The sequence below is a fragment of the Protopterus annectens genome, chromosome 1.part0, assembly GCF_019279795.1.
Source record: "Protopterus annectens isolate FY-2018-M chromosome 1.part0, PAN1.0, whole genome shotgun sequence".
Classification (NCBI taxonomy): domain Eukaryota; kingdom Metazoa; phylum Chordata; order Ceratodontiformes; family Protopteridae; genus Protopterus; species Protopterus annectens.
The window spans coordinates 757,580,490-757,606,340 of record NC_056725.1 but is presented as its reverse complement, the minus strand read 5'-3'; the positions used below and the strand labels follow the sequence as shown (position 1 = coordinate 757,606,340).

At 42.5% G+C, this 25,851-nt stretch overlaps 1 protein-coding gene across 1 annotated transcript in view; it reads right to left on the bottom strand.

Moving 5' to 3' along the window:
- Positions 1-25,851, bottom strand: part of SERAC1 (serine active site containing 1) — a gene marked incomplete in the record, with an annotated part of 923,851 nt that overhangs the window by 674,798 nt on the left and 223,202 nt on the right. Inside the window, 1 exon segment of the mRNA XM_044063262.1 lies at positions 11,945-12,034. Within this exon segment, the coding sequence (XP_043919197.1) occupies positions 11,945-12,034 (90 nt within the window).

The window sequence follows — 25,851 nt, the reverse complement described above, 5'->3', positions numbered from 1 at the left end:
ATGCCTGGTGGTGGCTGAGAGGAGTCAGTCGTCGAGATACGGAAACACCTGGAATCCTTGACGTCTCAGGTGAGCCGTGACCACTGCCATGCATTTGGTGAACACTCTGGGGGCTGTAGTGAGACCAAAGGGCAGGGCTCTGAATTGAAAATGACTGGACCCCAGCCGAAAGCGGAGAAACCTTCTGGAGCGTCTGTGGATTTTTATGTGATAGTACGCATCCTGAAGGTAGTACGCATCCTGAAGGTCTATTGAGCACATCCAGTTGTCTTTGCCTAAGAAGGGCAAAATCGATTGAAGTGTGACCATCCGAAATCTTGTCTTTTTCACTGACTTGTTGAGTCTGCTGAGGTCCAATATTGGTCTCCAATCTCCCGTCTTTTTGGGAACCAAGAAGAACCTTGAGTAGATTCCGGGCTCTGAATGGTCTGTTGGAACTGGCTGAATGGCCCTTTTTTGTAGAAGCTTTGATACTTCTAATTTTGCGATTTCCCTTAGACCGGGTGGAACGTCTGGAAGGGAATTTTTGTGAGGGAAGGGACTTTCCTCGAAAGGAATCTTGTAACCCTCGGATATGATCGACTGTACCCATTTGTCTTGCGAAAGGGAAAGCCAGGCTTCTGGGTACAGTGATAATCTTCCCCTGACTGCCTCCAAGGGTGGACAGTTGGGCAACACCTCAGGGATGCTGAAAGGGCTTGTCAGAGAGAGGCTCTCTGCTGCCCTGGTTCTGCGGACCCCCTCTGCCCCTAGGGCGTCTGTGTTATTACCCCCTCTGCCTCTAGGGGTAAACTGACCACGTGTGTCCGGCGTGACTCCCTGAGATTTTCAGAACCACATCTTTCCCCCCTTCTGTCCTTTGGGGTAAGGCCTAGAAGGGGTGGAAAAATGGACTCCTACGGCAGAAAGAGTCTTGCCATCTTGCTCACACCTGGTCAACGTATCCTTCACCTGAGGACCAAACAATGTTGACCCATCGAAGGGAGAGTTTGTGAAGGACGCCTTAAAGGGGTCTGCAAAATTACAGAGCCGCATCCAGGACTGACGTCTGAGAGCCACTCCTGTGCCTGCAGCTCTACTCACTCCATCTGCTGCATAAGAAATTAGCCGCATGGAGGAGTTGGATATGGAGTTAAGGATTCCTAGCTGAGAAGCAATCTTCTCCTGAGCCCCTGCAGCTGAAGGATCCTGTACTACTTCACCTAATTCTTTAAGGATGTCCCTTTGAAGTCTGGTGAAGTGACATAAATAATTCAGCGAACGCATGGCAAAGGTCGCTGAGGAAAACATCCGCTTACCATACCTGTCCATGGTCCTAGAATCCTTGTTAGGAGGATGGACTGGTACGGAAGGATCTGCAAGTTCCTTCTTGGTGGCGCCACCACCATGGCATCAACAGGGACACCTTTTGTAAGAAATTTTTTTCGGAAGGGGCTGTAATAAATTTAGAAGGCCTCCTGGGAACTGGTTCCACGGAATCAGGAGATGCCCACGCCTTCCGAGCTATCACCTCCATGAGGGGTCAAAAGGCGGGGACACCCAGGAGGTGGAGGTCGAGATCCAAAAGCCTCTAGGTATACCGACTCATCCTCGGAGGGATTAATGGAAGGCTAGTTTCCCCTCTGTTTTAGGAGTTCTAGGATGTCTGAAAAAGAGACATCCTCATAGGGGGATCTTGGGGACCCCTCCGACTCATCTAAGTCGGTATCTGAAGTTGTAGACTCAGGGGAGTCTAGGTGCTTCCTCTTACAGGTCCTCTTATGCGGAGGATCTCCTGACGGATCAGGAGAATCCTCGGAAGAGGGGGTTCTTCCCAGTGGGGAAACCTGAAGCGATGGATCTCTCGGTCCGGGAGCAAGAGAGTGGGAAGAGTCATCTACAGGCACCATAGAGGGAGGAGCTAAGGGGATAGACTGCCGACTGAGCCCGGGGGCCAGCACACTCCTCATCACCTCGAAGGCTCCCCTCCCAGGGAGATCCGAGAGACCCCGCTCCGAAGAAACGGGGGCTCCTGGGCCCACCAAAAGGGAAGGCTCCGAGGCAGATGTCGGAGCCGAGCTTATCAAGGCCAAAGCCCCGAGAGGAAGAGCAGGGTCGGACAAGGGTCCGATGCCACTCACCCCCTCGGAGCAGACCAGGGAAGCCCAACCACTGGATCCCTCCAAGGAAGGTCTCGAGGAGGAGATAAGAGTAGAAGCTGAAGGAGCAGAAAGGGATGGTATCTGCCCCGCAGCCGTAGCAGTGACTATTCCAATAGACTCCGGCTCCGAGCTCTGGAGGAGAGTTGAAGGAGGAACCTGAAGAGGGTGTGGACTAGTAGTCGTCTGTTGAGACGGACTATGAAGCATTTGGGCTAGTGCCTGTGATTTCAACAATCTGCTTACCACTCTCTCCAAATCATGGTCTGAGAGCCTGGAAGACCTAGATGATCGGCTCAGATGGCTCCGCTCCGAAAGAAGAGGAGAGGTCAGTGCCGAAAGTATAGGCTCCAAAGAGGGAGACCTGGACCGCTTCCTCGACAGAACCATCGGAGCCGAAGAAACCTCGGTTCCAGACGGAGCCGACAACTTATCGGCCCCATGCCTGGTCAAAGATGTATTGGCTCCGGCCGGAGCAGATACAGGCAAGGAAATAATGGTATCGGCGCTGGCCGGCGCCGATACCGAAGCCTTAGACACATGGTGATCGGACCGGTCGGAGCAGACACCAATGTGGCAGTTAAAGTATCGGCACCGATAGCCATCGGTGCCGAAGATTTAGTCAAAATAAGATCGGCTCCAGCCGGAGCCGATCTCGACTCCAAAGGAGTCGGAGCCAGGGCCGAAGGCTTAGATGCAGAAGCCTTGGCCTTGGAGGTCTTAGAGGGCTGACCCGAAGCAGACTTGGTCGGGGAGCCCTCTGGTTTAAGTAAGCCCCTTAAGATTAGCTTATTTCTCCTTTCCTGCAGGACTCTCTGGCTGAAAGAGTGACAAATAGCACAGGAGTCCTGCAGGTGGAGAGGTCCCAGGCAATAAATACAAGAAGTGTGACCATCTGTCAGAGACATCTTCTGACAGCACGAGTCACACTTCTTGAAGCCAGAGACCCTCGGTTCTTTAGACATGGTGAGAAGTACACAAACACTCTACTCACACAGTCCCAGACTCAGAAATTTAACTTTAAAGGGAGAAAACAAACTCACACACACACCCTGACAGGAAGGGATGGAGGGGAGTAAAGGCCCGACTAAAATAAACTAACTAGGAAAACAATAAACTATGAGTCGGAGACTCTAAAACTATCTAAAAGTGACAGAATACTAATAATCTGTGAGAAATATATGGAAAGGGGTGAGAAAATTCTGAATAACAAATTACTTACCAAGAGCTGGTAAAAGGAGGACCTCATCAGCGAAGCGGCAAACGAGATCTGGGTATTTACCGCCTTGTATCATGGGATATGGGGCTGCCTCGAGCTGGTAAAAGTGACTCTCGAGCTTAGCAAGTGCCGAGTCGGAGCCGAGGATCGGCTCCGAACCCATCCAGCAAGAATGAAGGCGAGATTGACAACTTAACATCCTCTATTAACATTTACAGTCCTGATTTCCTATTTCCAAAAGTGTAGTTAGTAAAGATCAGTTTACTGACCACCAGTACACCTACATCTTTAAAAACAACGATAGTTTGTCAATTTATCATTTACAGGGCATTTGCTCCAAAACTTTAAACCTCAAATGGTCATAAATTTGGTCTTATTCACATATTTCCATCTAGCTAAATTAGGTCTCCAGGCCTGAAGTTTGTCTAAAGCATCCTGAAGTATATATATAATAGGTTTAACAATCTTCAGTTTTATCTGCATAGACATTACAAAAATATACTGATCAAAAAAGACAAATATAACAGAGACAGACCAAGAAGAGATCCCAGTGTCACATCCCTAAATAAAGGGCAGAATTCAGATCAATGACAGCTGATCTCAAAAGCCTGCAATCAACTTACTAAGACAACTAAAAAGCTGTCTTAGCAACTGATCATTTACCCTCTTAACACTATGTAAATGATTTATCATGTCAGAAGTCCAAGTCAAATCTATAAAAAAATGATAGTTTGAAGATAATGCTCAAAAAGCAGATATGCTATTGTAAGACTACATTACATGTATCAGTACCTTGATTTTGCATAAACACATACTGAAATATATTTGTTACACCTAGAGGAATTAATCTGTGGTTCACCTTTCCCAAAACTAATTTATTTATATTTGTTTACCTGGGTAGGGCACTAATTAATGCTGACCAGTTTAAAGATCAGCCCAGGTGAACCACAAAACATTTCACAAAGAAAAATAGAGAAACGTAATTAAAGTAGTTCAGACTAAGTACAGAGAAACAAGGAGAGAACAGAAAGTCCTACTTACCTGTAAAAGCAGATGTACGAATTTCACACAACCTCAGTGGCTAATACATTCTGTGCTTGCACAAACCCACACTGGCAGCTTGTCAGAGCTCATAATTCCCTCATCTGACTTCCTGTGAAAGGGAATTGGTTGAATTGATGCATTCTGAAATTGCATTAAGTGTACATTTCCTTTAGGCTGATGGAGAGAGTAGGTGCCTCAGAAGATAATGCTAAAGAGTTTGGTTCCAGGAGTAATGACAGTTGATGTGGCCTGTAAGTATCATCTCAGACTGTATGAAATCTAGCTGCAAGGGGAGTAAATGCCTGAAGTTATATTAATTTGCATAGATGGGATTCCAACAGTATGTTAGAGCTTTGTTTTATGGGTAGCCATTTTGCTTTTTTTCTAGGGCAATATAGTGATGCCCAAAGAGAGATGAGCTTGTAATCAGTTGGTAGATGCTGCTAGAGATCGTCTGGAGTGTGGCAGCGTTTTTCTTGAAGGCAGAAGCCAAGATATTATCCCCATATTCAAGCTGAGAAAGGAAAACGCCTTTCCGGATAGCTGCTCTGTCTGAGATAGAAAAGGAGATGGGACGGAAAAGGGAGACTTTGTTAGCTCAAAAAAGAGGGAGTTTATTTTGGTTCTCACTCTTGTCTATGAATGGAAGTTTAATGAATCCCAGATATTTAAAGGTGGAAGTCATTTCAATGGAATGGCAAGTCAAGATAATGTGTCAGATACTTATTGAATTTTTTGTCAAGTTCCAAAAAGCATTGTTTTTGGTCTTGGAGGGCTGAGAACTAGTTTATGGTTTATAAGCCATTAGTGTAGTTTATGCAACTCAGACTGGAGTAGGCAGAGAACACTGATGCAAGAGTGACTTGATCAGTTGATGACCATATCATCAGCATACAGGATGAGAGGGAGATGAGGAAGGTCATAAGGAAGTTTGCTAGTAAACACAGCAAAGAGGTTCTTTAAAGTGAAAACTTTAAAAAAATGAACAGCTCAATATCGGGGCATAGGAGAACGTTCTCAAAGTACCATTGTTTACGGTCGATCAAAGTATCTTAACCTATATGATAACCGACATATGAACAATGCACTTGTGCCAATGAGAATGAAGGACAATTACTGCAATGAAACATGGCACCGTATAATGTCCTGACTGTGCTGCCCAAGTTAGTGTTAATCCATACTATCTAGCCAAAGACATATGATGTGCAGTAACCTCAAAACACAGACTGTGTGCAAGAGAAATATGCAGTTTTATCATGTAAAGATCAAATGAATTCTTCACTGACTTTATCAAGGATTTTTAAATCTTTGCTGAAACAGCTGAATTTATTTGATGCTGTCTAGTTCTGTTAACCAGCTGTGAACAACCCCAGCGTTTTAGCTGGTGATAGAAAGATTACATGCAACTTAATGTTTTGTTCAAAAAACTAAAGGTATCTTTTTTATTGCAAAGTATGCTATGTTTCTCTTCATTCAGTGCTACTTACCAATTTCAAGTAAAGACTGTAGTTCTTGTTAGCAAACGGTCTCAGAAGCACATTTGCTCAATGCCTGCTATCACTAAGTAACAATCCTGAGCACATGATTACTGCTTTTGGTATTCCTGCGAAGAAAAAGAGCTACTAAAGAAAATTTATGTGCATAACACACACAAATATAACCATGTGATTATGGTCCTCCTTCTACTATACTCTTAGAATTTAGAGCAAAATTCCTAACTTTGTAAGTGAAACTGTCTCAGGCACCAGCAGCTCCTGTGCCTTACCATAATGCCCTATGCTCCTAATCAACTTTGTTGTTCTAGACTCGAAAGCAAAAGCACAAATGGGAAAAAATGCCCATGCAGAAAGTACAGTTTTGTGCCTACCATAAATGTAGATGTTAGAGTGTTCACCCTGCTGCAGTCATCACACTTGGGTTATCCTGTCGTCAGGCGGTCCCGCAGTCGGCCGGAATTCCAAAGTCTTGGTCCGGCGTCGGTTGCTGTCGCTTCTTCCCTGACGTCAGTGCACCAGGGGTATATATAATGCATCCAACGCCATTTTCTTCAGTTTTTCTTGCCGCGTGGTGCCCGAAGCAGAAGCAGTTCGCAAGTACCAGTTGGCCGACTCCTGAGATTTTCGAAGTCGAATTTCAGATCCGAAGTCTTCAATAAAGCTAAGTACCCCGTTGGGGAAACTTTTCTTGCCTCAGACCAATGTCAGAAAATGTTAACAATTGTATTTCTTGTGGGAAGCAAATACCTCATAAGGATTTTCATTCTTACTGCATACCTTGCCAAGGCCCAGACCACAACGTCACTAGTTGTCGTTTTTGTGCTAGGTTTAATAAGCGTACTATAAAAAGACGTTTTGATTTTGCACGATACTACTTCAGTAGAAAATTCAACTACACTATGCCGGAGCAACCGACTACCGGCGTGCACAAAAAACCGCAAGGATAAGGACAGGCAGCCTAGACCCAAACCAGACTCAGAGGCCTCAGCTGGTCCGGTCTCCGGTTCACCGGTCTTCAGTGAGGCTCCGACGCAGCCCCCGACTATTGCAGATCTTGAACCAGAGACCGCTTCGGAACTTTTGGCGGAAAGTACTAGGCCGACGCAGCCATTTTGTTTAGGCCCTACCGACTGCGGGACCGCCTGATGACAGGATAACCCAAGTGTGATGACTGCAGCAGGATAACACGATGAACATCAGGTGTATCACAAAACTTCCCCATTCAACCTAATCTACCCAAGGCGGGGGGAGAGGAAGGTTGATACGCTAAAGATGATGAACCATGATCATGCATGCCTAACTTTGAGGTAAGTAGGTGACTTTTGCATGTAACATGATCTGGTCTTTCTTCAAACGTATTAGTACACAGTCTCCAGCTTCTCCTCTCAGTTGGCATCATGAAAGCATATCTTTTATGATTATGTCCCCCCAAAAAAGACCTAGACCTTGAGATCACATCTGGCTTACAGTGTCCTCCAAAAGTATTCAGAAAAACCCATAACTCAGTCACTCAGATATCATTTATACATGTACTTCTGAAAAATGCTTATGATGCAGCCACTGCATTAGTTAACTTTGCTAAAGGTGTAATGGGAAAATATTTGTCATTTTTTGTATAACTAAACTTAATACACTGTGAAAGACACCAGGAGAAAGTGACTTTAGACTTTGGAACCCAATAGGTTAAAAGTAAAAGAAAAAATAATTATCTTTTCCAATTGATTGTGTCCTGTTCACTGAGAATCGTAATGCCTCTGAATCCTGTTTGCACAGAATCTTAGCATCATATGCCCATCTATACAATGTAGTGCGTCTATGCATGCACACAGAATATACTCAAATATTCCTCTTTGCTGGAGAACTTCAGAAAAAATTAAAAGCAGGTTGAATGACCAATTCATATTCAGTTTCAATTATGTGGCTACACTGGGCTTAAAGGTAATGTTTCTCTCCAAGGTTACCTTTTCCTTATGAAAGATTAGGCAACGGTATTTGACACAAGAGGCCCAAAGTTTTGGAATCTTTCTTGTGGCAGTACAAGGTTTTCCAATGTACATAGTTTAAATTGGTCTTTGAAGCCAGTATAAAGGGAACTTTTCCAAAATTAAGTCCTAAGGGGGTAACAAGTTCTTGAAAGTAGGTCTGATCAGGCAAAGGCCCCATGAGAAAACCTTTACAAACCTTAAGGTAAGCAAGAGAAGATTTGCAGAGTCCCTGATGAAAATTAGAAACCACAGAGAGATGAACCTTGATAAAGGAAGAGCTAAGGGCTAAATCAAAAAATCTGGACACAAAACTTGAAGACTGGCACGTGCATTGGCACTGAAAAAATTATCCAAATCCATTGCAGGAAGTATATATTTATTTACTATTGAACATTTTTTTTTCTATTAGACCAGTGGTCAGAAGTAAGGAGGATGATGATCTTGGCTGGGTATAAAGTGTCTCTGGCCATCAACAGAAGTGGAGTATCCAAGCAGTTGGAGGAAGTAAAGATTGGTGTGAAGCTTGTCAGAAGGATGAGTCACAACATGGCTGTGATAGGCCTCTTGAACAGGCTCCTCTACAAACTAAGGAAACAGCAGAGATATTCACACCTGTTGTAGATAAAATGGATTTATGAAAATGACTTTAATCTTGTTCTATTCAGCTTCTGGAGCAAACTTATGTATGAAAGGATATGGGGAAATCACAGAGGAGCATTTGGATGACAGCATTCTTGGGTCTCTTCCTCTGGAAATGTGCTACATCTGGTTTCAGCTGGAGATGCAAATCAGTTGCAGCAAGGGTCCCCCCCCAAAGACAAGAGAGAGTTTCCATGTGACCAACGAGCTGACATGCCATTCGTGGCCAAGCCTGTCTGCAAAGAAGTCAGCTTCCCAAGGAATATTGCTGGCTATTAGAAAGGTTGACATTGCCCATTCTCATATGCTCATGGCTTCTCAAAGCACAGGATGAGTCCCATCCTGCTTGTTTATATATACATACCACATGAGGATGGCAATTGTACCCTGAAGAATGGATCCTGAAAGCACGCAGAATGAGGTTGATTACCTTCATCTCCTGAAGGCGGATGGTCAGACAAGCCTCCAAATGTGACATGGCACCTTGGACTATCTGGTATCATCAATGACCCATCCACCCTAGAGGTGAGGCATCCACAGAACAGTCACTATGGGTTATCGAAAGCAGAAGGGTCTGCCCACTGTAAGACTGGAAATGTGCAATTACTAATGCAGATGTGCTATGTAATTCATAAAATTCCTTATTTGAAGAGGAACAAGTTCTGAGACCTTAGCATTCGTACAGTTAGCTCTGCAGAATTCTCTTATGAAATCTGGCATGAGGAGCAAAGTAAAAAGTAGGTGTCATTAATCCGAAGGTTATAAGACAGTTACAGAAACTGTTGAACTGAAGACACTGCCACATTATCTGCTGAACTTGTGGAGCCCTTTCTAGAAATAGACTGGCCATGCATGAAAGGATATTAGTTATATGCTAGACAATGTGAGGGTGTGTAATGGCTACAACTGTGATTTCAGTATTCACTGTTGTTCCCAGGGACAACAAATGATGTAGAGACTTTTGTGCTGACAGTAGGCTCTGTCACTATAAACAGGAGCCAATCACCCAGGTAAGTAAACACCCTGACACCTTGCAGCCTCTGGTTAACTGCAACTATGACCATGTATGTGGTAAATATTCTGGGGGCTGAGATGGTGCCATATATAGCAGCTTGAAGCTGATAAGCTCCAGCCCAAACTGTAGACTGATAACACGACACTAATCAACTGACCGCGAAGGCAAATGTCTAGAAATCACATGATGCAGAAATTAATATCAAGATATGCAGAACCAAGGGACTGGAAAGCCTAAGAGTCAGAAGGTCAAAATGGCACTAAATGATTTGAGGATAAAATTGATCCAAACCCCTTGGTCCCGATACTGGGGACTGAAGTGCTTGGTGCCAGTGGAAAGGATGTTGACTGCAACATCAAACCAGAAGTCATCAATGGACCAGCTGTGGTCCAGAAGACAGCAGCAGACATCAATGCATCCATTAGTGCGGACTCCAACACCTACTGGTTTGCTTACTGCCCTTATAAGAATTGGCACGAAAATGTGAGCCAATAAGGAGGCAGTGGATAAAGAGGACAAAGCTGATGAGTCTCTCTGCATCCCAGAACCAAAGGGGGAAGAGATGAGACCCATCATTATCTGCAACTACAGAAGAACCTTCATCATCTTTTTGAACTTATGTCAAATGTGAAGAATGACTATGATGGGAAGAGAAGATCTAAATGACCTGGCAGATGGATGCTTAAAGAAAATAGGCCTACCTAACTCTGCCCTTGAAACAGAAGAAAACCACTTTGTTTAAAACATCTGGGAAAATTATTCTACACTGTATCTATGACAAGTTTAGAAACCCTGAGATAGTCAAAGAAAAGTCATGACCTTCACATCAAACTTTTCTGAAAGGAAGTGGTGAAGACCTCATAGAAGAGTGTGGTTCTTCTGTTCCTTCCCTCCTTTTATAGTTTTCCCTTTCTCTTTGCCTTTAGGCTTCTAAACTCTGAAACAGAATCTTAGGACCACTTGGATGAAAGAGGCTTGCGAATAGGAAGTCATCCTGGTCAACAATCCAAGAGCCATCTTGTTCCTCCAATTTGTTAATGTATATTTATCGGTCAGAAAAAATGTTACACACTGCCTTCAGGTGATGATGATGAAGGCACACAAGACATGCTTGGCTTTGGGTTGACTCTTATGCCCACAAGCAAGTTTTAAACCTATCTACCGGGATTTCATCAACTACTGATCACCAGACAACACTATAATGCAAAAGATAACCACAAATGGGTAGCTATTTCAAATGATAGGAGACTGAATGGCAAAAAACAAGACTTGCATATACCAAGTCCAAGATAACTTTTTCTTGAAATATTCCCTCTTCTCCAAAGTATAGCAATCCCAGCATTGGTATGTACAAGTTCAGGGGGTTAGGGAAGGCTTGCCCACCTGAAAAAAGTTTAAAGAAAAAGAAAAATGTTCAATATTTGCTATTCTCTCGTATTTTGGTCTTTGTTTTTTAGTGTGTCAGTGTTTACCATTATGGGTGCCAATTGGAACATTGCAGCATTTTTTTTTTCAAGCAGCTGAACAGTGGATGCAACAGTAAGCAATGAAAATGCAGATAGGAAATCAGGAGTAGACTGGATAAAAGGACATGGTGAAACCAGTGGCTTATTGGGGGACAAAAAAGTCAATACCCCTGAAAACAGAATCAAATGTCTGGACTGACCTAAAAACTGAAGTCTGCTATGAATAATGAAAGAAACTGAGAAAAGATAAGAAAACATTTGATTTTTTCTCAAAAGAATAAAAACTGCCTGGGATTGTTTCATTATGGGAGGGTGGCTAGCTGCAAAAGAGATATTCAGAGACAGTGGGACGCATGGAGCATTATGATAACAGGAGAAGTCACAGTTTGATTTACTCGCCAAGGAAAAACATGTGGTCAGAGTCCTAATAGTCATGAGGATGGACCACATCATGTCAAATCACTAGCTTTACAAAATGAGAACTGTATCCTGTATGAAAACTGTGGTAAGGATAAAGTCCAATCTAAGCAAGGTCCTCTGAATTTGGTACAGATATGTAAAAATGCAGCTTGAAATTTAGTAAACAGATCCTTTAACTGATGTAGGATATAGTACAAGCATTTTAGCAAATCGTTGTCACTGTCCCACACTTCCCATTTCAAATTCCTTAACACCATTTCATAAACAAGTTTCTACTGCAGTAACATACAACTGCATTTTAAGTGGCACATCTTTCATTGCGATTACCATCCACATACCTTCAATAAGCTTACCTGCTTCTGAATGATTAGTAGTAAAGATGGAAGTCAGTAAACACAAGTTAGGATTTGCAATTCTGACAGATAAAGGCAAGAAATATAACAAATATAATTTTATTCTAGAATTGTTTTGAAATATTGCTACCAAATGAGAGACCGCAAGAAACTTCTAAGTCAAACATACCATCATAAGGCCTCTGCAGAACTCTTGCTGAGATTTCAATCAGCTTTCTTACTGCTCTGTGAAGTTCCTTTCTCATCTTCCATGTAATACCTGCAAGAAAAATGAAAATAACTGTTTTCAATGTATGTAGAAGTCCTTTAAAAATAGCTTCAGAGACAGGTGAGATAAAAAGATAAATTGAGCTATTCCACCAATAATGCAGAGCTGTGCTCATTTCAACTTCCAAAAAGACAATAATACCATTTCTCTAACATGTGGTAGCATGTCTTAATCTAAGAAGTAAACCTGGGATGACCCCAACTTCCCCCCAGTGATATAGCAACTATATGGGATCTCAACGTACTGATGGAAAAAAAAAAAAAAAAAAACTTAACACCACCTTCTCTAAAAGAAAGTTCTCTCATTCTGGGGGGATATTTTATTTAGTTATTTTAATTTGATAATCTGATAAATGTGCCGGTCGAGACCTTTTTCAGCTACAACCCATGCATCATGTGCAAGATTCAAACAGAAATAATTATGTACACTAAAGAATACAAAGTTGCATACAGTATAGTACGAAGTAGAGACAATAAATTTGTACATTACTTATAATTACAAATGTAAGTGATACTACTTTACGGTATGTACAATTAAAGTAGCCATGCAACCAGTAGTCATTTGCTAAAAGTACATCTTTACAATAAAGGTGACACTACAGCATGAGCTGCAAGGACTAGTCACTGTCAAATAAATGAGCATTTAGTGTCCTTAAACAATTGCTCTTTTAGTTTTTAAACTTGTCTCTCTTGCTGCCTCACTTCTGTAGGTAGCCAGTTCCAAACAGCTGGGCCTAGCCTAGCAATGGTGCTTTCGCCTCTGGATGTTTAAAGTAAGATCTAAGGAGGCAGCTTGATTTTTACATTATTTTCTGGGGAACACCATCCCATTTTTAACAGCTTGTAGATCTGACAGCTAAGCAGAATGTGGCTCTATCACTTACAGGTAAGCCAGTTACACTGTTACAGAAATTGGCAGTGATGCATTTCAGGTTCCGCAAGAACACATTTGCAGTGTTTGTTTATAGTGATTTGTATTTTATATGTATTTCAGCTGGAACGTAAAGATAAAACAGGAAGATAAAACACAGTTTTTAGGGATAAAGCCATTTTTTAGCCAAGGCATTAAAAACTGCAAGGGCGAGGAAGTGTGAAATTCTATAACAATAGTTTTAGTTGGTAGAGGGCTTTGCTAATAACACTGTCAGCATGCTTGAGTAGTGAAAGTGTAGGGTCCAAGGTGATACTACATACTGTTATCAGTGGTAGTAGTATCAGTAATAAACAGATTTGCAGATTTAAGGAGTTTTTGTGGGGGTGACAAACCTCATGATGCTAGACATCAGGGAATTGATTAGGAGTATATTTTTTAGTCATCCAGTGGAATTAATCTGTAATGCTAGACTGCAGTTTCTGTTGAAGGGTCATGGTGTTCGTGAATGTTTCAACTAATAAGATATCTGCATAAAGGGCAAAGTACAGATGGGGACAGGATGGTGGATATATCATCGATGAATAGGGAACATACCTCTCAAACTGTCTAGATTTTCACAGAATGTCCACATTTTTGCTTTATATTTTTGGTCTTTCTCTCATAAAACTGGTTTTCTAGCAAATCACTGGTAAATCATTCGGGATTCAATTCAGAATATAACTACAAACGTGAGTTTCAGGTTTCATATCCTTAGAAAACTTCATGCTAAATCAAAACCTGTTATTATATCAACTTTAAGTCTGTAACAGCAACATTTAAAAATTGTCCCTATTTTTGGACCCATGTCCCCCCACTCTTTATGGATTTGTCCAGATTTCTTGCTGTAAGAGGTTGAGAGGTATATGACAGGGAAAAATAACAGTGGGCCAAGGATAGATCATTGTGGAACTACTATGTTAAAACTGCCTTCAGTCGAATGGCAGGTTCCTAGGTGTACTTGGAAAATTAAAGGTGTGCAAAATCTTACTGTAACAGTAGATGTCCCTCTTTTCACTGTTGCAGTATTCATATTATGTGGAATCTCTTCCCAAGGGCAGTCCAACATCCACACACTATACTAAAGTCTTTACATTCTCTTGGTGTCCTAAGTTAGAAGTATGCTCCCCGCATACACATGGGACATAAAGGTGACACCCATAAGCAAAATTAAGTGCCCGAGAAGAACTAGATCAACCCCAGTAGATAGAAGTTGCATATCCAGAGAGAAAAAGAAACAGATGAGAGAGTCGGACAGCCCTCAACCAACAGAGAGTTCCCAAAAGAAAGAAAGAAAACAAAGGGGACAGGAATGGGGGGGGACTGAATAATGTAACAGTGATAAGGACATCTACAGTTATAAGATTTTACACAATTGTACTATGTACTTCCTTATCACTGTCGCAGTAGTCACAAAATGTGGGATTACCAAGCTACTATAAAGGAAGGGAGGAGGAAGGCACAGAGCAGCCCTCCACAAACCCATGAAGGATCATCCTGGCAAATCCTGCCCTGGCTCCAGAAAAGATATCCAACTTGTAATGTTTAATAAAGGTGCAAACAGAGGACCAAGTAGCAGCTTCAAGGACAGATCTAGTATCCAAACATTTGAAGAAAACCCCAGAAAAGGCTATTGCCTCGTTGAATGAGCTGGACCTGAAGCAGAAAGCAGTTTCCGTAAAAACAACAAAAAGGAACGACCTTAGAAATCTAGGAGGAGATGGAGTTAGAAACTGCCAAACCCAATGTCCTGATATAAAAGGAAACAAAAAGCTGTGCAGATCTGCAGACAGCCTTTGTCTTACCCAGACGCTTGAACTGGCTATGTAGATCCAAGGTGCAGAGAAAGTACAGTTGTGTACACTTACCATAAATGTAGATGTTCGAGTGTATTCACTGTTGCAGTCATCACATTTGGGTTATCCCTCCCAGGGTAGCCCTCGGCCGGCCCAAATACCAGAGGCTTCGCATTTATGCGTCAGTTGCTGTAGTTTCAGGAATGACGTCAGGTCATCAGTAGTATAAAGTAAGGCCGACGCCATTACATCGATTTTCTTGCCCTGTCAGGAGCCTCTAAGTGGGAGCCAGGATATGGTGGAAGAACCCCACCAGTAGAAAGTAAATACCAAAAAGTTCATTGTAAGGAGAGAGAGAGAGAGAGAAAAGCTGAGTAAAAGGGTGGAGGCAGTCAAGGAGACTATTGGCTGGGTAGACTGCCCTGCAAGACTGCAGTGGTAAAGCCTGCCCTGTATTTGGAGAAGATAGGCAGGTGGTAATGCTTGGTGAAGGTGTGAACAGATGTCCATGTGGCAGCCTCCAGGATGTCCCTGGTGGGAACTCTTCTGAGGAAAGCTGCAGAGGTGGAGGCTGCTCTGGAAGAGTGGGTCCTGATCTCCTTAGGGGAAGGTTTCCCATGTTGCTTTTAACAGAAATGGATGCAGTGTGCTACCCACTTTGAAATGTTTTGTTTGAAGATGGCTTTGCCCTCTGCCCCTGCAGCAAAGCTGACCAGTAATCGATCAGTCTTTCTGAATGATTTAGTCCTGTCTATATGGAATCCGAGCTGTCTGTGCACATCTAGAGAATGCAGGATCCTTTCCCCCTTGTTTTGTGGGTTAGGGAAAAAGGTGGGCAAATGAATGGACTGGTTGAGAGCCACACTGGACACCACTTTTGACATGAAGGATGGGTTAGTCCAGAGGGACACCCTGTCAGCATGGACGATGATGAAGGGCTCTATAGCCATGAGTGCTTGTAGCTCGGAGACTCTTCTGGCTGAAGTGATGGCCAGACGAAAGGCGGTCTTCCAGGAGGGAAGCTAACTCTGCTGAAGATGCCAGTTCAAAGGGGGGGCAGGATGAGCTTTTCCAACACAAAGTTTAAGTCCCATGCTGGGGTAGGTGCTCGTCTGGGTGGCTTCAAACTGCTAGCCCCTCTTAGGAACAGTTTGATCAGAGGGTGCGAGTAAAGTGGATGCTCAGTGTTGAAATGAGCAGAGCTAGCAGAGGCATGAATTTTAATAGAGGAAAAGGAGAGACCACTGTGTAGCAGGTCAGCTAGGTAATCCAGAATGAGAGGTAGGGAGGGCTGTGCCGTATCGGCTCCCTTAGTCCGAATCCAGATGCAAAACCTTTTCCATTTGTTAGAATTAGACTTTCTAGTGCTAGGGCGTCTAGCCTCACGTATAACATCTAGAACCTGTTTACTGAGATTGGCATATTGATCAGTGGTCAGGGAATAAGCCAGGCTGCCAAACTGAGGGTCTGCAACTGGGGATGCATGAATTCTCCTTTCCTCTGGGTCAGGAGGGTAGGGGTCTGAGGGAGATGCCATGGTGGCAGTGGGGACAGGCTGCGCAGCAGAGGGTACCAGTGCTGGCGAGGCCAGTCTGCAGCAATCAGAATTGTCCTTGGTTTATTCTCCCTTATTTTGAGCAGTACCCTGGTGATGAGAGGTAGTGGTAGAAATACATAGACTGGGAGGCTGACCCAGGGAAAGGATAGGGCATCCACTTTCCAGGCCATGCAGTGAGGCTCCCTGGTGCAAAAATTGCTGAGCTGATGGTTGGTGTAGGAAGCAGAGAGGTCTACCTTTGAGGGTGCTCCATTTCTGAGTTATTAAGGTAAAGGTTCCTTGGTCTAGCTGCCACTCATGTGGGTCCAGAATATTTCTGCCTAAGTGGTCTGCCAGAGAATTTAGAGAGCCTGGCAGGAATTGTGCCAACAGGTAAAGTTGCATGGCAGAGGCTGTGCGCCAAAGGGTCATGGCCAGCCTGGATAGAGGATAGGAGTGTGTCCCTCCCTGCTTGTGGATATATCACACCATAGTGGTGTTGTCTGTTTTGATCAGGAGAGCCCCTGGGGACAGAAGGGGCCTGAAAGCTGTCAATGCATGGACAGCTAACGTCTCTTTTTGTTTGATGTGCAGATGGATTTGCTGCGGGCTCCACTGGCCCTGTATGCACCTGCCATCCAGGTGTGCACCCTAGGCATAGTCTGATGCATCTGTGGTGAGGGTCTGGGCAGCAACAGCTGGTGAGAAAGGTAGTCCCTTGTTGTGGGAGCAAGCTGCTGCCCACCAAAGAAAATCTTTCCTTAGGCAAGGTATCATTGGTATAAGAGTTTCCAGGTCTTGAGAGTGTTGACACCAAAGGATTTTTAGGTACCACTGAAGTTTCCTCATATGCAGTCTGGCATATGGAATGAGTAGAATGCAAGATGCCATGAACCCCAGAGCTTGCAGGATTTTCATTACAGATAAATGGGGTCTGGTGGCTAGTTGAGAGTAGTAGTCTGTCAGGTAAGTTTGCTTTTCTGGTGTAAGGAATGCCATCTGGGATGCTGTGTCCAGGCTTGCTCCCAGGAATATAATCCTTTGGGTGGGTACTAGTTTGAATTTCTTTTCACCGATATTGTACCCTAGGGGAGGTTAGTAGGGACTTTACAAAGGCCAGGTGCTTGAGCAGCTTTTCCTGACTGTCTGTCTGAATTAGGCAATCGTCTAAGTGGGGGTAAATCTGGATATTCCTTTGTCTGCAAAAGGCAATGGCAGGAGCCAGACATTTTGTGAAAACTCTGGTAGCAGTAGATAAGCCAAAGGGAAGCGGAGAGAACTGAAAGTGCAGAGATCCTGCCCTGAAACGTAGATATTTCCTGCATGATTCCCTGATAGGAATGTGGAGGTAGGCCTCTTTTAGGTCTAGGATGGCTAGCCAAGCATTTTTGGAGACCATAGGTAGCAGTTGCTGGAGAGTGAGCGTTCTGAATTTTGGTATCACAAGAAAGGTGCTTAGAATGGATAGATCGAGGATGGGGCGCCAGGTGCCCTCTTTTCTGGGTACCAGGAAAAGTCTGGAGTAGAAACCTTGGCCTATCTGTTCTGCAGGAACATGTGCTATTGCCCTCAGAGAGGAGGGAAAGGACTTGCTTTTTGGCCTCCGCCCACTGGTTTGGAGGAAGATCTGGGAACCCCTTTGGGGTTGGAAGGGTGAGAAAGGAAAATTTGTATCCCTGGGACACTATGCTGAGGACCCAATGGTCGTTGGTAATGGTAGCCCAGGTACTTGCGTAGAAGGAGAGTTTTCCTCCTAGGGGCAAGTGCAGGTGGGCAGAGGGAGGAGGTGGGGGAAGAGAGTCATTGTGAGTTCTTACCATGAGGGGGTGGTTTTTAACTCCCTGGTTTTGCAGTGGAGGAACTCCATTGCTTTGATCTCTGCATTCACTGTGGCTGCTGTCTGGGGGATCTGCTTCCCCGGGGTCTGGGCTGAAATTACCTGTTGGGGGCAGGAAAGGACCAGTGCTTGGAGGAGAAATGCCTGCTGAACCTGGGTGGTTGGGACCTTGGACCTGTAGGAAACCCTTAACTATCTGCACAGATTTAGCTTTTTCTTCCATCTTTTTTAAGACCTCCTCTGCCTTGGTGCCAAATAAGTTGTCTTTGTGCAAGGGTGCATCCAATAATTTAGATTTGACATGGTCTGGCAAGGGCTGTTCCTTAAGCCAACCATGCCTTCTAAGAAAAGAACTGGTGACTGCTGCCCTGCAAGAAGCTTCTAGGGTGTCAAAACCACAGTGTAAAGTGTGTTTAATTACTTGGCTTGCAGAATGCATTAACTCTTGTGACTCTATTTTCAGGAAAAGAAGACACTTTTTCTTTGAGTTCCATGGCATGTTGCTGAAATTTTATCATATGGAACTGAATTTAGTGCTCTGATAGCAAGAATAGCAGAGGTGTATACTTTTTTAACCCATCTGTCTAGTGCTCGGGAATCCCTATCTGAGGGGGTAGGATTCTTAACAGAGGTTGCTTTAATCCCTTTGGGCCCTTGAGAAATGACCTCAGGGTCAGCAGTAGGATTTTTGAAAAGAAATGTGAGAGTCAGGGACTCTAATACCGGTCAGGTTTTCTGGGAGCAGGAGGGAGGGTGTCAGGAATCAAACTAGATTCCATGAAAACATTGTCCAAAACATCAAGGACTGGGGGAATGGCCAGGGGGCTGTGTTGTGGAAGATCTAAAAATTCTGAGTCTCTTTTTAGACTAAGGGTAGTCCTGACATTCCCATTGGAAATGTTCCCTTAAGGTATGAAGGGTTTCCCCAAAGGAAAAAAGTCCTTAGGTGGAGAGGCTGAAGGAATGGATTCGCCTGCATCAGAATCCACATAAGCAGAGAGGGGCTGCCTCAGCAAGAAAGACTGATGTAATGGCGTCAGCTGCCTTACTTTATACTACTGACGACCTGACATCAGGCCTGAAGCGACAGCAACCGATGCAGAAATACTAAGCCTCTGGTATTCGGGCCGGCAGAGGGCTTCCATGGCAGGAATAACCCAAATGTCATGAATGCAACAGTGAAACAAGAACATTATCTTTCTCACGGTCAGACTGCGGAGAAAGACAAAATAAAGAATTCTGGATGGACAGACAACTCACTGACCATCTTGGGCATGAACAAACAGTTCACAAAGACACCCTGTCCCTATGAAAAATCAAAAAGAGGGAGGAATCGCCATCAGTGCCTTAAGTTCAGAAACTCTCTTGGCTGAAGTAACAGCAATAGACAAAAGTCTTCCTTGTGCAGTGATGCAAAAAAGAAGGTGTCTCAAAAAGAGGCAGAGTCCGTTCTTAAAGGAAAAAAATTAGGTCTCAAGAGATTGGAATAGGTTTTCTTGGGGCCCTGATACAAAGGATGCTTTTAAGGAATTGTTTGACCTCAAAACCAGAGGCCAATGTTGGGTTCAAGGGCAAACAAGCACACGCTGCTGACAACTGAGCTTTAAGAGGAGACTATGCTAAGTATAGAGCAGTTCAAACAAGAAAGAAAGGACCAATGGGACCTCCACTGAGAAGGGATCCTGGTGATGCTCAAGACACCAAACAGAAAATCTTTTCCATTTAGCCATACAGAGTTTACTATTAGTGGCCTCCTGCTGAGACTTAAACACAACCTCAGCAAACTGGTGTCTAAATGGGATCAAAATCCTATCACCCAAGTGTCAGCTTAACAATGGACAACTAAGTGTGAAGCACAGGCACCTTCTCTTGGTGTGAGAAGATTCATCTGACCAGGGGCAGTCATCACGTTACCTCGCAAGATGGAAGAGAATGGGGTACCAATGCTGCTTGCACCAAAAGGGAATCAACAGCAAGTTTCTTGGGGAGAACTTCTTGGGAAGTAGAAGAGGAGGCAAAGCATACAGAACATCCCCTTCCAAGAAAACGAAATGTCATCCACCTTACAAGTCAGAGGACTTGGGACTCTGGAACAGAAGCGAGGAAGTTCCCTGATCAGAGGGGAGATAAAGATCTGCTTGAATACCCCACCAATGTACTATGTCCAGAAACAACTCTCTGTGAAACATTACTTCTTGAAGTTGTGTCCTGATCCTGCTCAGAGAATCTGCCAATAACTTGTGTTCTGAATTATGTACACCACCTGAAGTCTTACCTGATGTCACATTGCTAAATACCACACCTGAAGGGCTAGTCTCCAAAGAATAGAAAACCTTTTACCCCCCTCCCCCAGTTTGTTGATGTACCATATGACTGTGGTGTTTTCTGTAGGCCTGTAGACCAAAGAAAGAATGGAAAGTCTGAAAAGCAGGAATGAGCATCCTCTTCTCTTCTATGTTGATGTGGTCTGATTGTTGATGAAGGGGCCAGAGACCCTGAACACTCAGATTGTTAGAAGAGGCTCTCCACCCCAGATCTGAAGCATCTGTGAACAGCTATAGAGTCTGAAAAGGCAGTCCAGAATTGAGGGAGATCTGCTGATTCTAACAGTGAAACTCAAGCTTATGGCAAGGGAGTAAGGGAACTGTAAACTCCAGAGGATGGTAACACTGGAGCCAAACCATCTTTAGGTATCACTGAAGCTCTCTCATATAAAGCTTGGCAAAGGGAAGCACGGGAATGGTAGATGCCATGAACCCCAGAGCTCTGGGAAATTCTCTTGAAGAAATGAGAGAAAGACAAAGCAGGGACTGGACGTAGGTTGCAAGAGACAAAACCTTGTAAAAAGGAAAACACTGGAATGATTTGGGTTCATGAACACACAAAAAAATTGATCTTGAGGAGTCGTCAGACTTGACTTTTGAGATTGATGGTGAATCCTAGACTGCTCAGAACAAGTGTGGTGAAATTCTGATCCTACAGAAGCTTGGATTGAGAGGTAGCCTTCGGAAGCAGGTCAACCAGATATAGAAATACCTAGATTCCCTGGATCCTGCAAAATGACATGACTGAAGCCAGACATTTGGAGAATACCCTTGGGGCCACAGAAAGACCAAACAGCAAAGCACAGAAACAGATAAATGTAAAAATTTCCTGAATAGAGGGTGAATGGGAATATGGAGATGGGGTACTTTAGGTCAAGGGAGACCAGAAGTAAGATGAGAAACAATGCCCGAAGGGAACATATCAAAGAGAAGGAATCTTTAGAAAGGTATTTACAAAGGAAAAGATTAGGACTGTTCTCCAAGTTTCATCTTTTGGGAGCCAAAAACATTTTGGATTAAAACCCTGTTTCTCTTTTGGATACTGGAATGGGCTGAATACTGCCCTGATCCAGTAAACCTCAAAGAACACCAGAAAAATGAGGAAGTTGGTCTAGAGGAGGTTGAGGAAGACCTGAGAAGGGGGAAGGAATTTCCATGCCATAAAACAACCGTGCCTGATAATGGACAGAACCCAGGAGTTTGAAGTTATCTGTTGCCAGATGAGGAAAGAATAAGAGACATGGGGAACCTGGTCAAGGGGAAAGGGAGAAAATGTGTCAGATGGAGGCAAATGTGTCTTGAAAAAGGGAGTTTTTGAGTTTTAGAAGTCTGGGTAGGTTTAATCAGCAAATATATGTTTAGGAACCTTCTTCCCCCTTAGGCTTACGAGGTTGCCGAAGCACAAAAAAAGACTTAGGATAGTTTCTCTGAAATTTGGATATGGAGGAAAAAGATTTGTTTCTAAGATCCTGCATCACTTTACCTTTTGTCTTGAAAAGTCTTAAGTCAGCAACAGCTAAAGCAGAGAGATTCTGATTTTTAAAAGGAGCATCTAGGAACTTGGCCTTAATATCATCAGGTAAAGCCTGAAGACGAAGCCAAGAGTACCTCCTCATAACTGAACCATTAGCAGCAGCAGCTCTACAGGATGCATCAGCTGCATTGTAACTACATTTGATGGAATGACACACAACTAAGAAGTACAACTTAATAAGGAGAGAGCAGCAGTCTTCCCTTCAGAGTAAGGAACAGTAGACAACTCCCCCAAACTGTGACAAAAGGGCCAAAATGTGCCTAACCATACGAGTTTGTTAATTAATGTTCCTGAAGCCCAGAGTGGCAGAAGTGTACACTTTTTCCCCAGTTTCTCCATAGCTTGTCTTTATCAGAAGGAAGGAGTTTAAAAGAGGCAAAAGTTTGGATGTCATCAGAAAGATACTTACAGGTCTCTAGCACCTTATAAAAACAGCCAGGCTTCTCAACCTGAGAGCCAGAGAGACAGCTGCAAATGTATTCAGCAAGGCATTCAATATGGAAGACAGCAGAAGGTTTAGGAGATTCCTTCTGCAAAAGCTCATAAGACTGCTTTTGAATATCAGGGACTTGTGAACAGTCCAATTTAAAATACTCTTCTCATGTGAATTACTGTCCCCAAAGGGCAAAGGTCACCCACCTTATATATGTCAGCTATATATTATGCAGGACTTCTCCCAAGAAATAGCTACATGCATTTACTAATGAATTTTTTAGACAAAAGTCTAGCTATTGATTTTATAGTTCATGTATATTTATTGTATATTTGTAATTAACTATGTTACCTTATACACAATTTATAATCAATGATTATTTATTATAATATTATATGATTTTATTAACATTCGATACAGATGAGGTTTGACTAATATTGGTATATTCCTTAGTATGTTAACATCTAAGATTTTGACCCATGTTTACATATATATATTAATATTCACAGATGCTATATATTATCTATTTATATGCACTTTATACATCTCTATTAGGTATATATTGATATTGCACTTATATTCTACATGCATTCACGATTTACATACATAGGTAGAATTTTATTGGTCATCCAATAGCCTTTTAATTAATAATTAATTTTGTCTTTTGATATATACACAGTATGTCTATATATCCATATATTTTGATAGTTTTTAATGTTTTAAACATAATTTACATTTGGTCGTTCTGAAATGTCTTCTCTACTGGATATCTGCTCGTTATTGTTATGCAGTAAATATGTTGAATACAATTAGGCAGACTATGTATTCGATATAAATGAAGCTATACAACAAGATTAGTTTTTCATTTTATATTTTTTATTTTTTATTTTCTATCTTATTAATATGAATTTTTATCAAATATGAATTTATATATAGACAATTTTAACTTTAATTTTGAAAGTGGTCAATGAGAAATGATATATCTGACATAATGAAACCAATATATAAGATATCTGCTCTCACTTTGTAGACCAAGCTTTGTAGAATGCTACCTACACTATACAGCTTTAAACTAATTGATGTTTTAAGAATTTAATGATTTAATTAATTGATTGACTGCTTTAATGCGGTTGCTGCTAGATATATAAGACATGGCTTGCTATAACATTTTGAATTCGTCTGAAGAAGCGTGCATTGGCAGCACGCGAAAGCGCTCACTCCTTTGGATTTTATCTGTAATAAAGTTTCTACATCGTTCGTGGTGGTGGTCTACCTTCTTTATTTTGATTGTCGCTGGCTTCTGTGGTCGACCAACTTTAAGGGAAAGGTGTGCTTTTTGTTCTTGAACTGTTTTCTGCTGTTAGCTACCCACCGACTCCCTACACGATGGATAACTCAGCTGTCGAACTTGATTACCATCCGGAAAGAATTGTGTCCAACTCCAAATGGATTCTTTAACGGAACAGAGGTCTAATCCGCTACTGAATATGGATTTATCTGTGCAACTTAATGCAACGGAATCAGGTACTGTAAATCTACTCAATGACTTTAATCCATTGTATAAAGAATTGGAAAATGATTTATACAAACAATTTAGACTAATTTGGCAACGTCACCACTTAGAGGCATGCCTTCATCATAAAGTAGTACCCAGGGGGATGAGGGTGCTCTGCATGCCCTCATACGGCAACAGCCACCCCATGCTTCTCAAGAATTGGCAAAAAATGAACATTGAGCTTGGCTTCAAATATATTCAACTAATCATTGACTATTTTCTACCAATAGAAAATGAATTAGCAGCCAAAACTGATTCACTATATAAAGATATAAGTAAGAAATTTAAAGGGGAAATATTTGTCAACAAAATTGACAGTCTCATCAGTCAAGTTAGTGCTTATGGAGAACGCTTACAAGTAGTTAAACTACGCAAACTACAAAGAGATGTACAAGACTTTACTAATGGTCAGGTCTTTGTATGGCCAAGATACAACCAGAGAGAAGGACAACAACGAACCGAAAGGGTTGAAGGAAGTGTAAGAGGACTGATTAACGAGAGAGAAGACCAAACCCCTTTAACAGATTTAACCACGTCCTGTGATGTAAGTACGGTGGATGCAACGAGCAGTCACAGAATCAATACGGATGACAGCACACCACCACCCAATCAGCTAGCGCTGACAACTCTACATGGGCCGGGAGCGAGACCGAAACTACAGCAAACTAACCTGGATTCTTTTTTACCACTCCCTGTACGTCAACGAAGAGAATCCAGGTTAAGATCAACAAGCCATGGAAGGCGGAAGAGACGAATATAAGGGGAACCGACGAGCAACAAGAGAGGGCGATGAAAGGATTGAACGACCTGGTTTTTAATTTATCTGATATAGCGTTAACTGAAACAGACTATAAACTGTTAAATAAGGGATTGAGCTTCATACCAGCTCAAGTTAGTAATGTCTCTACCTTGTTAACAGAATTGCGCTTATTTACTCGCAATATAGCTTTAGCGTTATTTTTTAAAAAAACTACTGAGGATAGTGACAGCTCAAGTGGGAGAGTGAATGAGTTTGAATGCTATAAAAGGAAAAGCACCTTCTCACCTACATTACACCCGTGCATTGAATGTTTTATCAAAGCATGTGAGAATGATTTATATAAACATTATGCAAGCTATACAAAAGGTGCACTTACACTCTTTCATAACATATCAAAGGAGGAAAGGCTAGCAATGAATACTCTGCTGAAGAATAAAACTGTGATAATTAGACCTGCAGATAAGGGAGGGGGGATTGTCTTACTTAACAAAGTTGACTACATACAATATATGGATACACTTTTAAATGATGACCTTACATACAAGCAGATAGATAAGAAGACAATAGATAAACTAATATATGAGGTACACCATGACATCTATGATATGATGGTCATTAGACAAATTAGCTATGAGTTTTATTTGTTCTTATTTATTGAACACCCAATGATACCATACATTAAGGGGCTACCTAAGATGCATAAGGGTACAACACCACCACCCCTACGTCCTATAGTAGTAGGACATCAGTGGGTTACGGAAAACATTTCGATATTCATCGAAAAGAAGTTAAAACCCATAGTAAATAACATCACTACAATATTAAAAGACTCATACCAACTGATACAACATCTTAACAACATACAGAAACAGATTTCTGATAAACATTTATTAGTTACATTAGATGTGCAGAGCCTTTTTACGTCAATACCAAATACTTATGGTCTAGAGGCCATAAGATATGTTTTAAATAAATTTGGATCTTACAATAACAGTGAACAAATTTTATTGAATGCACTTCTTGAGATAGTGCTCACGAAGAATGTCATGATGTTTAACAATTCCTATTACTTACAACAGTGGGGGGTAGCCATGGGCACCCCCTGCGCCAACTCATATGCTAA